Here is a 17,803-nt window from a genome sequence, read left to right on the forward strand (position 1 = left end):
CAGTTCTCTAAACCAGCAGTCCCTGACTTTTTGGCACCAGGGACTGGTTTTGTGGAAGACAATTTTTCCATGGATGGAGGTGGGAGATGTTTCCAGTTTTGTTCACTGCTCACCTCTTCACGTGTGGCCCAGTTCCTAACAGACCATGAACCCCTACCTGTTTGTGGCCTGGGCTTAGGGGACCCCCGCCCTAAACCATAATGGAAAAGAATATGAAAAAGAGTGTGTGTGTGTGTGTGTGTGTGTGTATAACTAAGTCACTTTGCTGTACAGCAAAAATTAAACAATTAAACACAATAGTGTAAATTAACTATATACTTCAGTAAATAAATCTTATCAGTACTTTTCCCCCATTGTCCTGCATCACAAGGCAACATTGACATAGTAAACCTCCCCTTAGTTCCTCATTTGATGAACATACTTCCTCCTTCTCACACTCTTGTACATGGTATTTCTAAACCATTTATGTCCTGCTCTGTGCTCTCACTTTTGAAGTCAAGTCCCATCTCCATGAAGCTCTCTTTCTCTCATTGATTTCTTTTTTTTTTTTTCACATGTACCACACAGCATGCAGCCAATGCAGGAGACATAAGAGATGTGGTTTTGATCCCTGGGTTGGGAAGATCCCCTGGAGAAGGAAATGGCAACCCACTCTAGTATTCTTGCCTGGAGAATCCCATGGACAGAGGAGCCTGGCACGCTATAGTCTATGAGGTCTGTCTGTATATGAGTGGATGGCTCAAAAGAAAAATCTGGACTGATATGCAGCAGAATTGAAGGTCATCAGTGTTTGGGAGTGCTTGGCATTGTGAGTGCATCTCAAGTAACAAGAATATAGTGAGGAGAGAGAAAACCAAAGTTGGGCCATGAGGGGCACCATGGCAAAGAGTTGGACACGACTGAGAGACTAACACAATATGGCATGTAGGATTTTAGTTCCCTGACTAGAAATTGAACCTGTGTCCCCTGCATTCAAAAGTGAAGTCTTAACTACGGGACCACCGGGGAAATCCCATCACTCATTGATTTCTGTCATCCCCCATTTCATGTTTTTTTCTCCCATTTCCATCACAGCCATCTCTTGGTTTTCTTCTCACTTGTCCAGCTATTCCTTTGAAGGATGAATGTGACCTGCCATCCCTTAAGCTGGGCTTCCCTTGTAGCTCAGCTGGTAAAGAATCTGCCTGCAATGCGGGAGACCTGGGTTCGATAACTGGGTTGGGAAGTTCCCCTCAAGAAGGGAAAGGCTACCCACTCCAGTGTTCTGGTCTGGAGAATTCCATGGACTGTATAGTCCATGGGGTCACAAAGAATTGGACACGACTGAGTGACTTTCACTCACTTCACTCACACAATGCCAAGGACTCCCAAACACTGATGACCTTCAGTTCTGCTGCATACCAGTCCAGATCTCTCTTTTGAGCCATCAACTCATATAAACACCTGCCTTTCAAAATTCCCCATTGGCTATTTCCTTGGCCCTTGAAATTCAATATTAAAATGGAAAGTAATTATTTCTATTCCTGAACCTGTCCTTTCTTTGATGTTGCTTATGTAGCTCATGAAATAGTCTTTACTTTGGCTTGTGTAATGCTGCACATTCCTGTTTTTCTTTCTCTCTGACCCCCATTTTCACCTATGCAGGCTCATCTCTCTTTCTCTGTGTAGATTTTTTTTTTTATTCCTATGCTATATGTTTTATCTCCATAATTTATTTTATAACTTGAAGTTGCACCTCTTATTTCCCTTTACCTATTTCACCCAATCTCCCACTCCATCTCCTAGGGCAGCCATCAGTTTGCTCTCTATTTCCATAAGTTCGTTTCCATTTTGTTTGGTTCACTTGTTTTTTAGATTCCATATATAAATGAGGTTATATAGTGTTTGTCTTTGGCCTCCTAATTTATTTCACTTAGCATAATGCCATTTTGTTGCAAATGGCAAGATTTCATTCTTTTTTTGGCTGCATTATGTTCCTTTGTATATGTATACATGCATACATGCTCAGTTGTTGTCTGACTCTTTGTGACCCCATGGACTGTAGGCCACTAGGCTCCTCTGTCCATGGGACTTTTCAAACAAGAATACTGGAGTGGATTGCCATCTCTTCTTCCAGGGGATCTTCCTGACCCAAGGATTAAACCTGCATATCATGTGTCTGCTACATTGCAGGCAGATTCTTTACCTGCTGAGCCATCGGGTATATATGTATATACCACATCTTCTTTATCTATTCATCAATCAATGGATGTTTAGGTTTCTTCCATATCTTGCCTATAGCGCTGCAGCCACTATGGAAAACAGAATGAAGCTTCCTCAAAAAATTAAAAGTAGAACTGCCAAATGATCTAGCAACACTCGTACTATTTACCTGAGAAAAAAACCTGCCAATTCAAAAACAGCCCTATGTTCACTGTGTCTAGATTTTAAGCATTAATGCTCTTTCAGGCGTGATCTTAGCCCCCGTCATTCCCTGTGCTTCCTCTGGGGTAGCGCACCTATAGTTAAAGATGACTCACAAGAGTGTATCTCCATCCCAGACCCACATAAGTTATTCAGCATCTTTTCTTTAAGGATATGGTAAAGGCACCTCATACTTCAAATACCCATAAGTCAACCCAGCAAGACCCAGTCTTCATGTGTCACTTCATAGGTCAGCAGATAAAGGCCCAACTAGAAATTTTATTTTCTAATTTTCTTCCACCTTTATATCTAATATATCTCCAAGTTCTACTGCTATTTCCTCCTGAAATAGCATAGTCATAGCCTGATGACTTTTCTCCAATTATCACCATCACTGTTTTTTACCTGGGTTACTGTAATAGTCTTCCAACTGTGCTTCTAGGAATCACTGACTCCCTTTCCAGTCTACTTGTTCTCCACCATGTAGCCAGAGTGAATTCATCAAAACACACTAGACCTGTAGCCCTATTCCAATCCCTTGCTCAAAATTCTCCTTTGGCTTCCAGTTGATTTTAGGATATAGGGCAAACTCCATTACATGCCAATAAACCTTTGGCCTTCACCATGCTCCCCTCTTGCCAGGATACTCAGCAATAACGTATCTGCTTGTGAATGCAGGAGATGCAGGAGACAGGAGTTCAGTCGCTGGGTCAGGAAGATCCCCTGGAGAGGGAAATGGCAACCCACTCCAGTATTCTTGCCTGGAAAATTCCATGGATAGAGGAGCCTGGTGGGATACAGTCCACGGGGTCACAAAGAGTTGGACACAACTGAGTGATTGAGCACACACACATGCACACACATCCACTTGATACTGATTCAGCTAGTAGATTGACTTATTATTTATAAAAATTGTGAGATGGCTGATGACCCAGATTTTTGTTTTGGATCCTTCTTCTTCCCTTCATATCTTACCGTTGGGAAGAACCTCTCTTTGGGAACGAAAAGAGAATCCATGTCATCACTAGCCTATGGCTGGAGTAAGTTTTGGTTGGTAAGGAGGAAGCTGAACCAAGTAGTTGAAGGCAGATATGAAAGGGAGCATGCTCTGTGATCATATAAGACAGCAGAGTCAGCTTGAAGTCAAGGTCAGGAATATAGATTTGAGTGTTACCAGCCTTCAGGCTGTACTTGAAGCTGGAGAAAAACAGTTCACCAGTTGAAAGGATGAAAGTTAAACTGTGCACCTCAGATTGGGACTTAGACCTATGGTATTTTAATTGAGATCACACCTGTTCTCAGGACTAATGAAGCTCAGATTCTTGAGGTCTCATCACAGAAAGAATTCAGTGAGAGACAAAGTGATAGTTAAGAAGTGGATTTATTTAGAGAGAAACATATGCCAAAGTGTGGGCCATCTGAGAATGTAGGCACCAGGGTGTGGGGTTGTCAGTTTTTAGAGGGCTGGGTAATTTCATAGACTAATGAATGGAAGGAGTAGTCCAGCTATTTTGGGGAAGGGGTAGAAGTTTCCAGGAATTGGGCCACTGCCCACTTTTTGACCTTTATGGTCTGCCTTAGAACTGTCATGGCCACTGTGGGTGTGCCACTCAACTTGCTGAGTGTGACAGTGAGTGTATATTGAGGCTCAAGTTCTAGAGAAAGTTGACTCATCCACCATCTTGGACATATTTGATTTGAATCAGTTTATGTCATGTCCCTCCTGTTTCATAAGTAGTCAGGGCAAGAGTCTCATTGGAGAAAACGCATCTTTAGATGAATAATGAGAAAGATTAGATAGGTAAGAACCACTGAGATGGGAGTTGAAAAATTCAGTGTCATGGCAGATGAAAGAAACAAATATTTTCCAGATAGAGTTCTATCTGAGACTAGAAAATGATGCTAGGCTGCGCTGTGCTGTGTTTAGTTGCTCAACTGTGTTCCACTCTTCACAACCCCATGAACTGTAGCCCATCACATCTCTCTGTCCATAGAATTCTCCAGGCAAGAGTGGATTGTCATGCCCTCCTCCAGGGGATCTTCCCAACCCAGGGATCAAACTCAGGTCTCCCGCATTGCAGGTGGATTCTTTATGGTCTGAGCCACCAGATGTTCTTTTCTTTCTTTTTTTTTTCTTATTTATTTTTGGCTGTACTGGGTCTTTGTTGCAGTGCACGTGTGGGTTTCTCATTGCAGTGACTTATCATGTTGTGGGGCACAGACTTTAGGGCCTGAGGCCTGAGCAGCTGTGATGCCCAAGTTTAGTTGCCCCATGGCAGGTAGAATCTTCCCAGACCAGGGATCGAACCTGTGTCTTTTGCATTGGCAGGCAGATTTTCAACAACTGAACCATCAGGGAAGTCCCTAGAGATTTTCTAATCAGAATAGCTTCGGAAGTTAACGTTTCCTTTTTACTTTGTGTCTGATTTCAGTGTATGGAAACCAAAGTGCTGCAGAAAAAATCTGGAATCCTAAGCAGTGATGGTGCCGATGAAAACACTCTTCCTCAGTTGGCAGCGACAATCATTGCTTTGTCCCTCCAAGGTGTTTGTCTGGGACAAAGAAACTTGCCTCCCCCAGACTATTTTACAGAATATATTTTCAGTGCCTTGAATAGTACGAATACTCTTCACCTATCAGGTAAAGATGCTTTTCATGAATTTCATTTCCAAGTCACGCCTACTAAATATAAACTGTGCCAAAAACAAAGGTGGAAGCATTGTGGTGACCGAGTTTGTTCAGGTATGTTTTAAACACCCTTTTTATCTCAGCTTGTAGTGAGACAGCCCAGGGGGCCTTGTCAGGGCAAGCATGCTATGACATCTGTGGAGTGATAAGTCAAAAAAAAAACAAAAACAAAAACTCAGCACCCTTGAGCAGGGATGATGAAATTGTGGGTAGGGAGTTGAAAGGAAAGATTTTTATGATCTGTTACTAGTACTAATTGGGATGTCCTAGGTGGCTCAGTGGTAAAGAATCCGCCTGCCAATGCAGGAGATGCAAATTTGATTCCTGGGTCGGGGAAGACACCCTGGAGGAGGAAATGGCAACCCACTCCAATATTCTTACCTGGGAAATCCCATGGGTAGAGGAGCCTGGTGGGCTACAGTCTGTGGGGTCACTAAGAGTCAGATATGACTTTGCAAATGAGGGCACCCTAGTACTACTGTCTCTTTTGGTATAAAATGCTGGGCAATAGGTGACAAAGTATCTTGTAGAACAAAGGTCTCCAGCCTCCAGGATCTAATGCCTGATGATTTCAGGACCTGATGTAATAAAATAATAGAAATAAAATGCACAATAAATGTAATGTGTTTGAATCATTTCAAAACCACCCCCTCTCTCCCACCTCTCTTCCTCCCAACTCCCCACCACCTGGTCCCTGGAAAAATTGTCTTCCACAAAACTGCTCCTTAGTGCCAAAAAGGTTGGGGACTGCTTGTGTAGAAGGATAAAAGGATATTCCAAATGTTGCAAGAGGCTTGGTAGCAGTTTGCTTGGAACCATAAAAGTAAGTCGTGTCGTGTTAAACAAAAGCATTGTAAAATATGCGGCCTGGCTACATTTGTGACTGCCAGCATTTTAGGGATCTGAGAATAAAATAGGACATCGTGGAATGAAATCAGGATGTGTGTTTCACACATTTCTTTGTACTCGACAAGACATTAAGAGTGAAATGACTTAATTTTTTCATCTGCATTAGAATGCCCTGCTTTCTGGGCACACCAAGGGGACTTGGTGTGTCACTTCATAGCTGGTGCTTTTGCCAACATATTTCCTCTTGGGAAGTCACAACACAGAAGAGAAATACAAATTTTCCAAGACGCCAGCAGCACACTCATGATCTAGATAAATCTTCCAACTCTGAAAGGGATCAAGGGCTAAGAGTCATCCAAATCTGCACAGAACTTTCCCTGACTTGTTTGTGTAACCAATTGAATGACAGATGTGTTTTTCTGTAATTCATTTTATATGCTTAAAGCCAGCAGTCCCCAACCTTTCTGGCACCAGGCACTGTTTCGTGAAAGAGAGTTTTTCCATGGACCAGGGGAAGGGGATGATGTAAGGATAATTCAAGGGCATTACATCTGTTGTGCGCTTTATTTCTATTATTATTAAACCTCAGCTCCACCTCAGGCATTAGATCCTGAAGGTTGAGGACTCTTGATTTGACTTGTGAACACAGAGGGGGATGGAGAGGATGGGACAAATGGAGAGAGTAGCATGGAAACATATGCATTACCATATGTAAAATAGGTGGCCAGTGGGAATTTGCTGTATGACTCAGGGAGCTCAAACCAGTGCTCCAGGACAACCTGGAGAGGTGGGATGGGTGGGAGGTTGGAGGGAGGGAACATATGTATTCCTATGGTTGATTCACAATGATGTATGGCAGAAATCAATACAATGTTGTAAAGCAGTGTATCCTTCAATTAAAAATTAATTCAAAAAAAAAGGAAAAAAATCTTCATTAAGATGAAAGCTGAAGTACCAGTCAATTGTGTTTCCTAGCTGTCATCACTAGGACAGAGACCAGGGAAAAGCATGCTGTGCTGAGAATGATTTTGATATGGGAAACAGGGATTATGAAATTCAGATTTTGGATGACTGAGTTTTAGCAGGACAGTTTCCATGTCAACCAAAGGAATGCAATTACTCCACTTTTCAAATAAAAATTTGTGCCACTTTGAAGGCTCAACACTGGAGTACAGAATATGGTTGGAGGCAAGCTGTACTGTAAGATCAAGGCGAGCTGTCTGCACATGAAGCCATCATGGATCTGGGATAAAAAACCCACATAATGTTTGTGACAGATGTTCAGTATCACTCGTTTGGGCACAAAGCAGCCACGTTTGCATTTGAGAACTCAGAATTCCCTCCCATCTCAGTACAATTAAATGCTTATTCCAGAGGCCCTGAGGCATTTTTTCTAACAGCTGCCTCTGAGCTAGGGCCCTACTGACACTGACTGCATTTTGGAGTAGGAGGAGCAAAAGTTTGCTACTTTTACGTGGGTTTTTTTTAAATGTTTTTATTATAGAGATTGTCAAATATAAATAAAAGTAGAAACAATAAAACAATGAACTCCCATGTACACAGTCCCTGCCTCAACAAGCAACAGCAATCTGGATTATCTTATTTTATATGTTCCTCCATTCTCTCCCATTACTTGATTATTGTTGCTCACTTGCTCAGTCCGCCTCTTTGCGACCCACAGACTCTAGCACGCCAGGCTTCCCTGTCCTTCAGCATCTCCTGGATCTTGCTCAGACTCATGTCCATTGAGTTGGTGATGCTCTCCAACCATCTTGTCCTCTGTCATCCCCTTCTCCTCCTGCCTTCAATCCTTCTTAGCATCAGGTCTTTTCCAATGAGTTGGCTCTCTGCATCAGGTGGCCAGAGTATTGGAGGTTCAACTTCAGCATCAGTCCTTCCAATGAATATTCGGGATTGATTTCCTTTAGAATTCACTGATTTGATCTCCTTGTAGTCCAAGGGACTCTCAAGAGTCTTCTCCAACACCACAGTTCAAAACATCAATTCTTCAGCGCTCATTACTTGATTATTTTGAAGCAAATCATCAACCTGTTGGTATTTCTGTATGAATCTCTAGAAGAGAAGGCTTTTTTTAAAAAGCATCTATTAGTAGTATCACAACTAAAAAAGTGAATGATTCTATAATGTTCATATTTTTCAGCTTTTAAAAAATATTTTCATTTTTTATTGAACTAGGATCTAAATAAGGTCTATAAAATGTGAATTATTGATATGTCATTGAAGTTTTTTTCAAGGTGTCATGCCCTTCCCCTCCACTATATTTTGTGGCAGTTTTTTTTTGTTGGAGAAATGTGCCAGGACTCTGCTGTTTTATGTGTACCAGCTTTATAGTATATTTTAATTTCTGGTAGATCTAGCCTTCTTCATTGCTCTTCTTTTCAGGGTTTTCCTGGCTTGTTCATTCTTACTGACAAATATCACCTAATTGTTAAATTCTGGGGGATAAAAACCTTGTGATAGTATTATTCTAATTGTGAAAAAAAAAAAAAAGAACTTAGAAATGATATTTACAAGATGTTACATTTTTAAATCCCATAGTATGTCTTCCTATTTGTTCATGTTTACATGTCTATTTTGTGGAGTGTTTTTATTGTTTCCCTCACATAGGTTTTAGACATTTCCTGGTACATTTATACCTAGGCATTTAACTTTCTTTTTGTATCTCTTAACTGGGGTCTTCTCTTTCATTATAGCTTCTAACGGATTTTTGTTTGTCCATATGAAGGTTAGTGATTTTTTTTTTTTAGATTAACTTTGTAACTCACTCCATGATTAAATCTTTCATTTTATTTTTGCCCTAATTATTTAGAGTTTTCAGATATATAATTATATCATCATAGATATAGATTTGCGTCTTGTTTTTCAATTCTTGTGTCTCTATTTTCTTTGTTACCTGATTATATTAGTTAATAACCTCAATATAATGGTGGGTATTTTGAGAATGAACCCTTACCATGTTTTTGACCTTGAAAGAAAAGCTTCTAGTGTTTCCTCATTGAGTTTAGAGAACATAGGATAAAAAGTATTTATTACAGTCTTTTATATTAATCCATATATTTACATTTCTAGTATTCTTTATTTCTTCCTGTGGACTCAATTTACCATTCTGGTCATTTCTTTTTAGTCTAAATAACTTCACTTAGTCTTTCTTGTAAGACAGGTCTGCTGTCAAAAAATTCACCATTCATTGTTTATCTGGGAATAATTTTATTTCACTTTTGTTTTTGAAGAGTTGTTATGCTGGGTATTAAATTCTTAATTGACAGTTATTTCTCTCAGCATTTTGAATATCTTATTCCACTACTTTCTGGCCTCCATTGTTAAGATGATAAGTTAACTGTTAATTGTACTGATGCTCCTTTGTATGTGATGAGTCAGTTTTCCATTACTACTTTCAAGATATAGCTTTGTATTTGACTTGTTTTTATATTTATCCTATTTGATGTCTGATGAACTTATTGAAAATGTATATCAAGGTTTTATATCAAATTGAGAATGTTTTTAACCATTATTTTCTTCAATTTTTTTTTATAATTCTTTCTCTCTCTCCTCTCCAAGTGACTGCCATTGCATATAGGTCAGTGTACTCGCTGTTTCCCATAGGTCTCTGAGACTTGTTCTTTTTTCTCTTTCTGTTCTTCAGAGTAGATTATTTCTATTAATTTATCTTCAGTTCAGTAATTGTTTTTTCTGCCATCCCAACATGCTGCTGTGAATTTTTCATTTCACTTATTCTAGAAAAGACTCTGATGCTGGGAGGAATTGGGGGGAGGAGGAGAAGGGGACGACAGAGGATGAGATGGCTGGATGGCATCACTGACTCGATGGACGTGAGTCTGAGTGAGCTCTGGGAGTTGGTGATGGACAGGGAGGTCTGGCATGCTGCAGTTCATGGGGTCACAAAGAGTTGGACACGACTGAGTGACTGAACTGAACTGAACTGAACTGATTCTTTTAGTCCAGAATTTCCATTTAGACTTTATATAATTTTGATCTCCTGATTAAAAGTTGCTGTTTGTTAGCTTATTATTCTTATACTTTCCTTTAATTTCTCAAATATTATTTTCTTTAGTTCCTTGAACCTACTCATGATCGCTGCTTTGAAGTCTTTGTCTGTTAAATCCAACATCTGGGAAATCTCAGGGGCATATTTATTGACTGCTTTTTCGCCTAACTCTGGGTCCCACTTTCCCAGTTACTTTGCAGGTCTCAAAACAATTTTTTTTTAAACTGGCCATTTAAAATAAAACACTGTAGCAACTCTAGCTTGTAATTTTCCTAATACTGATGGTAACATTTAGAAAATACCAGAAATATATTTTTACAAGTAAGAAGATGAATAAATCTGAAGAAATTCACCATTATATTTATTCAATTATTCTGTGTCAATCAATTTTTAAAAGCCTACATTGTAGCAAGGGAAACTAAGCTGCAATCTATAAACTGACAACCATACCACAGCTGCCTTAGAAAACGAGGTCTATTTTGCCCCTACAATCTCAGCTCCTGTTCAATTCCTCTTTCCACATTAAACATTTAAGAGGATATAATTAGATTGACTTTACTTTAAAATCATAGTTAATGTATTAAGGATGTATGGTGCTTAAAGTGAATAGAGTTTCTAAGGATTAATTCAATTTCATCTTTTGTTTTCATTTTTATAGGGAACACCTAGAAAAAGAATTAGTGGACTTACCAAAAGGCACTCCATTGATGGAATTGCCCATTTCATCATGGTTCAGCTCTAAAGCTTAGGCAAGATGTTGTAAGGGAATCAATATCCATGTGAAGTATAAATGTTCTTCATTCTTATTCAGAATAATTTCTTGGCTTTTCATTAGAACTTGGAAATTTTCTTAGTAACATATCTATGCTGTGGCCATGTGAAATTGTGATTATTCTGAAACTGGCTTGTCTTTATTCTGACACTAAATTTTGTATGAAATTTCTAGAACTAGACAAGCTCCTCAACACTCTCTGGACTAAAAGTACCTGTATCAGAAAGGATAAAATCCATCAGCTTAGAAGGAAACAAAACAGCCTAACACTTCATGATGGAGACTACTCTAATCTATCTGTATCCATGGACCCAGAATCAGAAGATGGTCCAATTTCCTGGGATCAGGTATTGTCATTATTCCTCTTGTACTGTTGTACTGTCAAAGGAAGCAACTGTGAACATTCTCTAAGACTTGTAGAAAACTTCAAGGGTTATGTAGATTTCCTTAAATGTAAAATATTCTATTTCCTCAGTGTAGTCAGGGTTTTTTCCTTTTACAAATAGATCTCTGCAGATTTAAAACTTGAAGCCAAAATATTTAGGAGAATAGTATATATTACTCTTTCCTCCATACTGAATTCATGAATAATTCAGTAAACATGCGACCATTTATCATTCACCATTGTGTGCACTAAGGGTAAAGAATTGAACAAAAACAGGCACAGCTCCTATGGAGCTACCAGGATACTGGGTGAATATAGACATATAAAAATAATCATGAATGAATGCTTCAAATTTAGATTGGATTATGATGAGATTACTTTGGATTGTGAGCAACAGAGAAATGTTTGTATAGTAGGTGGCACTAAGAAGGTTTTTGAGAAAAGGCGATATATGGACCTATAAATATATTCTTATTCTTACTTCCTGAAGTTGTGTTCCAAAGTACATTCATTAGTCTACTAGATAATACTTGCTTTTGTTTGTCTTGTTTGTTTGTTATTTGGCTGTGCTAGGTCTTTTTGCTGCACTAGGGCTTTCTCTAGTTGCAGCGAGAAGGGGCTGCTCTGTAGCTGTGGTGCACGGCCTTCTTATTGCAGTGGCTTCTCTTGTGGAGCACGGGCTCTAGGGCCTGCAGATTCAGTGGTTGTGGCACACAGGCTTAGTTGCACTGTGGCATGTGGGATCTAAGTTCCCAGACCAAGTATCAAACCTGTGTCCCATGCATCTGCAGACAGATTCTTAATCACTAGGCAACCAGGGAAATCTGGATAATACTTTTTTCTTTTTGGCCTTGCCTCATGGCATGTGGGATCTTAGTTCCCCAACCAGGAATTGAACTCACACCCTCTCCATTGGAAGGGCAGAGCCTTAACTACTAGACTGCCAGGGAAGTCCTGTGATACTTCTTTAAAAAGGGTGTTATTGTCAAATCTGTTTGGGAAATAGAGATATCTATTGCACTGTAGCATATTAACATGCTTGGGGAGGTCCTGCAGTAAATAAAATTCTTTAGTCTTATTGAATTCAGCATTTTTCAGACTCTGTTACACATAGAAACCTTCTCTGCCCTTATCATTTAACATCTTGGAAAATTGATATTCCATGATAATGGCTTATATTTAATGAGTAAATGAATACTATGTATTAGACACTGCAGTTTCCCCTGCATTTCTTCATTTAGTTATTACAACAGCTGTATGAGGTTAGGTTAAATGAGTCCATCCTACTGATGAGGAAATTGAGTCATGGAACTAATAAGTAGTTGATTAAGTTGACAGAAACTGAGGATATATACATAAGTTGTCCCATAGCATATTCTGTGTTCTTAACAACTATGCTATTGTTTAATAAATGTTGATTTAAGGAAAATAAGACTACTTTTTATTTGTATCTTGGATGAGTTATTATTCCTATTAAGCACAAATCTGTATATTGAAAGAGCAAAGTTCTGTAAACATTTCTAACAATAGTGACTATTGTTCCTGTAAGTTATTAATACATGATTGGGCAGTATTGCATATTTTTGCTATGATATATTTTAAAAAGTCAATTTCTAGTAATTAGGCCACATAGTAAAGGCATCAATTAAAGTTATTTCAAACTCACAGTATATTCACTAAAGGTAACAAGTTGATGCCTGTATTAATCTTTGTTTGTGAGGTCTCCTTAAATATTCCTTCAGGGCCAGCTCTTCTTAGGAAGGGAACTCATTTGTCTGATGGAGACCCTATTTGCATAAATAATGAAGGTTATTTCTTAAAATTTAGGGATTACTTACTTAAGACATGCATTTTCTAAGAACAGTAACTGTCATCTTCTGTGATGACTATGCAAGATAAACAAAACCGCTTCTTTCTTGTTTCAACATTCACTTTCTTTGTGACTCTTGAGGGGACCCTAAAGTAAGAGACTAGATTTGAAGATCCTGCTTGTATTATTTGGACCAGTCAGTCTTAAAGTGTTGTCCCTGGGCCAGCAGTATCAGCAGCACCTGGGGCCTTGTTGGTTGGATTCTCAGGTCCCAGCCCAGAATCTACTGAATTATACACTCTGATTGTGGAGCCCAGCATCCTGTCTTTTAACTAGCCCTCCAAGTGATTCTCAAACCTAAAATGCAGGAAGTGACACTTTAGAACATGTTTGTAAAGTTTCCACAAAGGTCTTATGACATCAACACAAGTGTACAAGTATATTGAAGTTTTAGGTAAAGGAATAAAGCTATTTAAAGGTTATTGACTGAATCATCTAATTTTCATTCTATTTTCTTCTTTATTAAAAATAGTTTGCCAAAATTTAAAGGAAATGATGAATCACCTTTAAGGTGATTTGTATTAGTGATTTCAGAAGAAATGTAATGCAACAGTAACCTAAATTGTATAGGAATAGCAAGTAAATATCAAGGGCATAGAAGCTTATAATAGAATAACCTTACTCTACAAGAAGGTGTTCTGGAAACTATTCAATTCCTTGACAATGAACTGGGGAGAGATGCACGGCATTCTCTTCATGTCTATGTCTCCACTCTTTTATTTCCCAGTCAGGCATTTTTCATTAAGAATATTTATTATGAAAGATTCATCATATTTATGGTTAGTTTCCCTTTATTGTTGCCAGTATTTTTAATGATGATTGATTCTATTCCATGATTAATAAATAGTGCAAAAGAGACTATTGCCTTTTGTGTAAATTATTTTGATAAAGGGGGAAAAATTTACAAATTAAGCTTTCTGTTGTTGCTTCTTGTAGTAGAAACATTTTGGAGTTCTTGCCCAGTCTTTTTGAGAAATGCCTTCCCCACCCACAGGGCTGAGTCCAGCAGCCATATTTGAACAGTATGATGTCATTTCCTGTCTTGGGGGCAAAACTGATGGAATCAAATAACACTGTAACAAGAAAACCTATCCGTGGCCTTGCTGAGACAATCAGACCTGACTCAATCCAATCTTTTTTTTTTTTTTTTTTTCAGTTCACAGCGATCTTTATTATTTATAACTCCATATTAGAGATTTCATCTATAAAAGATCTCAATTGACATCCTTTTGAAACTTACTACTAGTCTTCTGTGTTTTTGATGGACTTCCCTGGTAGCTCAGACGGTAAAGTGTCTGCCTACAATGCAGGAGACCTGGGTTCGATCCCTGGGTCAGGAAGATCACCTGGAGAAGGAAATGGCAACCCACTCCAGTATTCATGCCTGGAAAATCCCATGGACCGAGGAGCCTGGTGGGCTACAATCCATGGGGTTGCAAAGAGTTGGACAGGACTGAGCGACTTCTGTGTGTGTATGTGTTTGTGTGTTATTAGTACATCATGTGTGCATACTTCATTCTTTCTTCTATTTATGAACATGTGTGCATACTTTATTCATTCTTTCTTCTATTTATGAACATATGAGTCATTTACAGTATTTCGTAGTTACAAGCATACTATTACAATGAATAATGTTGCTGTTCAGTCACTAAGTCATGTCTGACTCTTTGCGACCTCATGGACTGCAGCATGCTAGGCCTCCCTGTCCCTCACTATCTCCCAGAGTTTACCCAAGTTCATGTCCATTGAATCAGTGATGCTATCCAGCCATTTCATCCTCTGCTGCCCTCTTCTCCTTTTGCTTTCACTCTTTCCCAGCATCAGGATCTTTTCTAGTGAATCAGCTCTTCGCATCAGTTAGATGGAATGGGTTGGGGCTTATACAGCCTGTTTTTTTTTAAAGATTTTTTAGATGTGGATCTCTTTTAAAGTCTTTATTGAATTTGTTATAATATTGCTTCTGGTTTTTGTTTTGTTTTTTTGCCTGTGGGGCATACAGGATCTTATCTCCCCAAGCAGGGATCGAACCTACACCCCTTGCACTGGGAGGTGAAATCTTAACCACTGGACTGCCAGGGAAGTAACTGGCCATGTGTTTATTAAAGAGAGAGGCCAGACTATGAAGGGAAATAGATGTTTGCAGGGGGAAACAGAAAGGAGAAAATACAGAGCCCTGAAGAAATAGAGAAAAATCTTTGGTTTTCATTTTCCAGCTTCCAGTTGAATTCCTTAAAATGTGGCTGTCCTTGCCCTGTCAGACATCCTCTGTAACCTTAATACATCCTCCTCTGGGTGTTTGGTGGTTTAAGTGGCTCTGTTCTATGCAACAAAACATCTCCCAATCAAGATAAAGCTTTTTAACCTTTGGGATCATCCCAGAGGATTTGTATGTGGGAAAAACCAGCAAACATCATCATTTTCTGATTAGCCATGTGTCTTTGTTTAAAATCCCTACTTTCTATAGCATGGCACAACAATCCTTGGACATCACTGATTTTTTTAAAGATACCTTACTGTGACCTCAGATCACACTGCTCTTGCATTGGGGTCTTATTTCATTAGAAGACATCCGTTTGTGGTAGTGAAACTACACACCCTTCTCATCCACATATGAAAACTTTTCAATGTAATTTTTGATGCATAAAATGTCAGCCCTTAACACTTCTGAAGTGGACAAATGTTTTCAGGCAGTTGTTAGAGATCTGTTTCATTTATTGTATAGCTACTTCTTTCATAAATATCCCTATACAATATGAAAAAATAGATAAAAATTAGTGAAACCTGTAGGCAATAACAATGATTTTAGTTGTTTTTGTGGTAAAGGACTGTCAAAGAACATGGGTCACCATATCGTTTAGTGCTCACACACCAGCAAGTTGACACAGCATTCACTTTTTAAAATATTACCTTTACTTTTATTGCTTTTGAAAATTCATGTTGCCGACACAGACTTATTAAATCAGATAATATTAAAGATAATGCTCTTATTCCTCCAGAGCTCCTTTTTATCCTATAAAGTTTTAACTTCATTAATAATACAAAGCCATGCCCCCAACAAGAGTCTTAAGGCTTGCTTAGGCTGCTGGTTAGTACACCATCCAGCACATTGTAAAACACTGTACATCTCTTTTCAGGAAAGAAAAATGTGTGCAAAACTCCTACTACACAATACTCAGAATGAAAGTGAGATACAGCGGCTTTAATCAGAGCTGAAAAGCAATCCTCAAGAATTATGTATGGACAGAAGATTGCAGGGAAGCACATGTAGTAATGGTTTCATGTGTTGACTTGAACCCTTCCAGTTTAGTCCTGATCCCTCCAGGATGGTAGTTGATGGTGAATTTGGTCCAGTGCTGAGGTTGGTAACAATGTATGTTCTGCCTCCTACAGACTTGCTTCTCTGCCGGGCAGTTGGTGAACATATTTCTACAGAACAAGCTTTCACCCATTTCTAAGGAGGACTTTAAGCAAATGAGTCCAGGCATCATTCAGCAATTGCTCAGCTGTTCTTGCCAGCTGCCCCAGAACCAACAAGCAAAAATCGCACCCACCACTCTGGAGAGTAAGTCCTGGCTTTTCACTCAGAAAGCCATTGCACGCAATGCACACAGTCCACACAATGGATTCATGACGGTGAAGGAAGGATACATACCATACACCAGGCACTGTTTTAAGCATTTTACTTTGATCAGCTCATTGAGTCCTTATAACAATGCTACCAGCTAGAAATTATTATTATCTTCACTTTAGAGATGATGAAACTGAGGTACCTGGAAGTTAAATAACTTGCCCAAAGACACATAGCTAGTAATTGATAGAATTGGGATTCAAACACAGGCAGTGTGGCCTCATAGTCCTTGTTTTTAACCACCTGTGCTATACTACAGTTCAATGAATATTTAATATTTTGTAGCTAACTTACATAAATCGATTCTATCCCCTATCTTTGACTCAGTCATAGACCATAGTTGAATCACAGACCATAGTTGAATAGCTCTATCATTTCAAGAATGTTATAGAAATGAAATCCTACAGTATGTATCCTTTTGGGATTTAGGGTTTTTTTCCACTCATCAAAATTTCCTTATAATCTATCTAGATTGTTTTGTGTATTAATAAATCGTTTTTTTTTTATTACTGAGTAGAAGCAGGGCAAAGGCTAACAGAGTTTTGTTAACAGAACACACTGGTCATAGTAAACACCCTCTTCCAACAACACAAGAGATGACTATACATGGACATCACTGGATGGTCAATACTGAAGTCAGACTGATTATATTTTTTGCAGCTGAAGATGGAGAAACTCTATACAGTCAGCAAAAACAAGACCTGGAGCTGACTGTTGCTCAGATCATGAGCTCCTTATTGTCAAATGTCAGACTTAAATAGAAGAAAGTAGGGGAAAGCACTAGGCCATTCAGGTATGACCTAAATCAAACCCCTTATGATTATACAGTGGAAGTGAGAAATAGATTCAAGGGATTAGATCTGATAGATAGAGTGCCTGAAAAACATGGAAGGAGGTTTGTAGCATTGTACAGGAGGCAGTGATCAAAACTAACCCCAATAAAAAGAAATGCAAAAAGGCAAAATGGTTGTCTGAGGAAGCCTTACAAATAGCTGAGAAAAGAAGAGAAGTGAGAGGCAAAAGAGAAAAGGAAAGATATACCCATCTGAATGCATAGTTCCAAAGAACAGCAAGGAGAGATAAGAAAGCCTTCCTAAGTGATCAATGCAAAGAAATAGAGGAAAACAATAGAATGGGAAAATTAGAGATCTCTTCAAGAAAATCAGAGATACCAAGGGAAT

General features: G+C 38.8%; 1 protein-coding gene across 7 annotated transcripts in view; it reads left to right on the forward strand.

The window, feature by feature from the left end:
* Positions 1-17,803, forward strand: part of SLC39A12 (solute carrier family 39 member 12) — an 84,333-nt gene that overhangs the window by 16,092 nt on the left and 50,438 nt on the right. For all 7 annotated transcript variants that reach the window (XM_070800895.1, XM_070800892.1, XM_070800893.1 and 4 more), the window contains 3 exons: positions 4,836-5,043; positions 10,914-11,086; positions 16,385-16,556. In XM_070800895.1, the coding sequence (XP_070656996.1) occupies positions 4,836-5,043; positions 10,914-11,086; positions 16,385-16,556 (553 nt within the window). The remainder of the gene's footprint in view (positions 1-4,835; positions 5,044-10,913; positions 11,087-16,384; positions 16,557-17,803) is intronic.

This window comes from Bos indicus, chromosome 13, assembly GCF_029378745.1.
Source record: "Bos indicus isolate NIAB-ARS_2022 breed Sahiwal x Tharparkar chromosome 13, NIAB-ARS_B.indTharparkar_mat_pri_1.0, whole genome shotgun sequence".
In the NCBI taxonomy this organism is placed as follows: Eukaryota; Metazoa; Chordata; class Mammalia; order Artiodactyla; family Bovidae; genus Bos; species Bos indicus.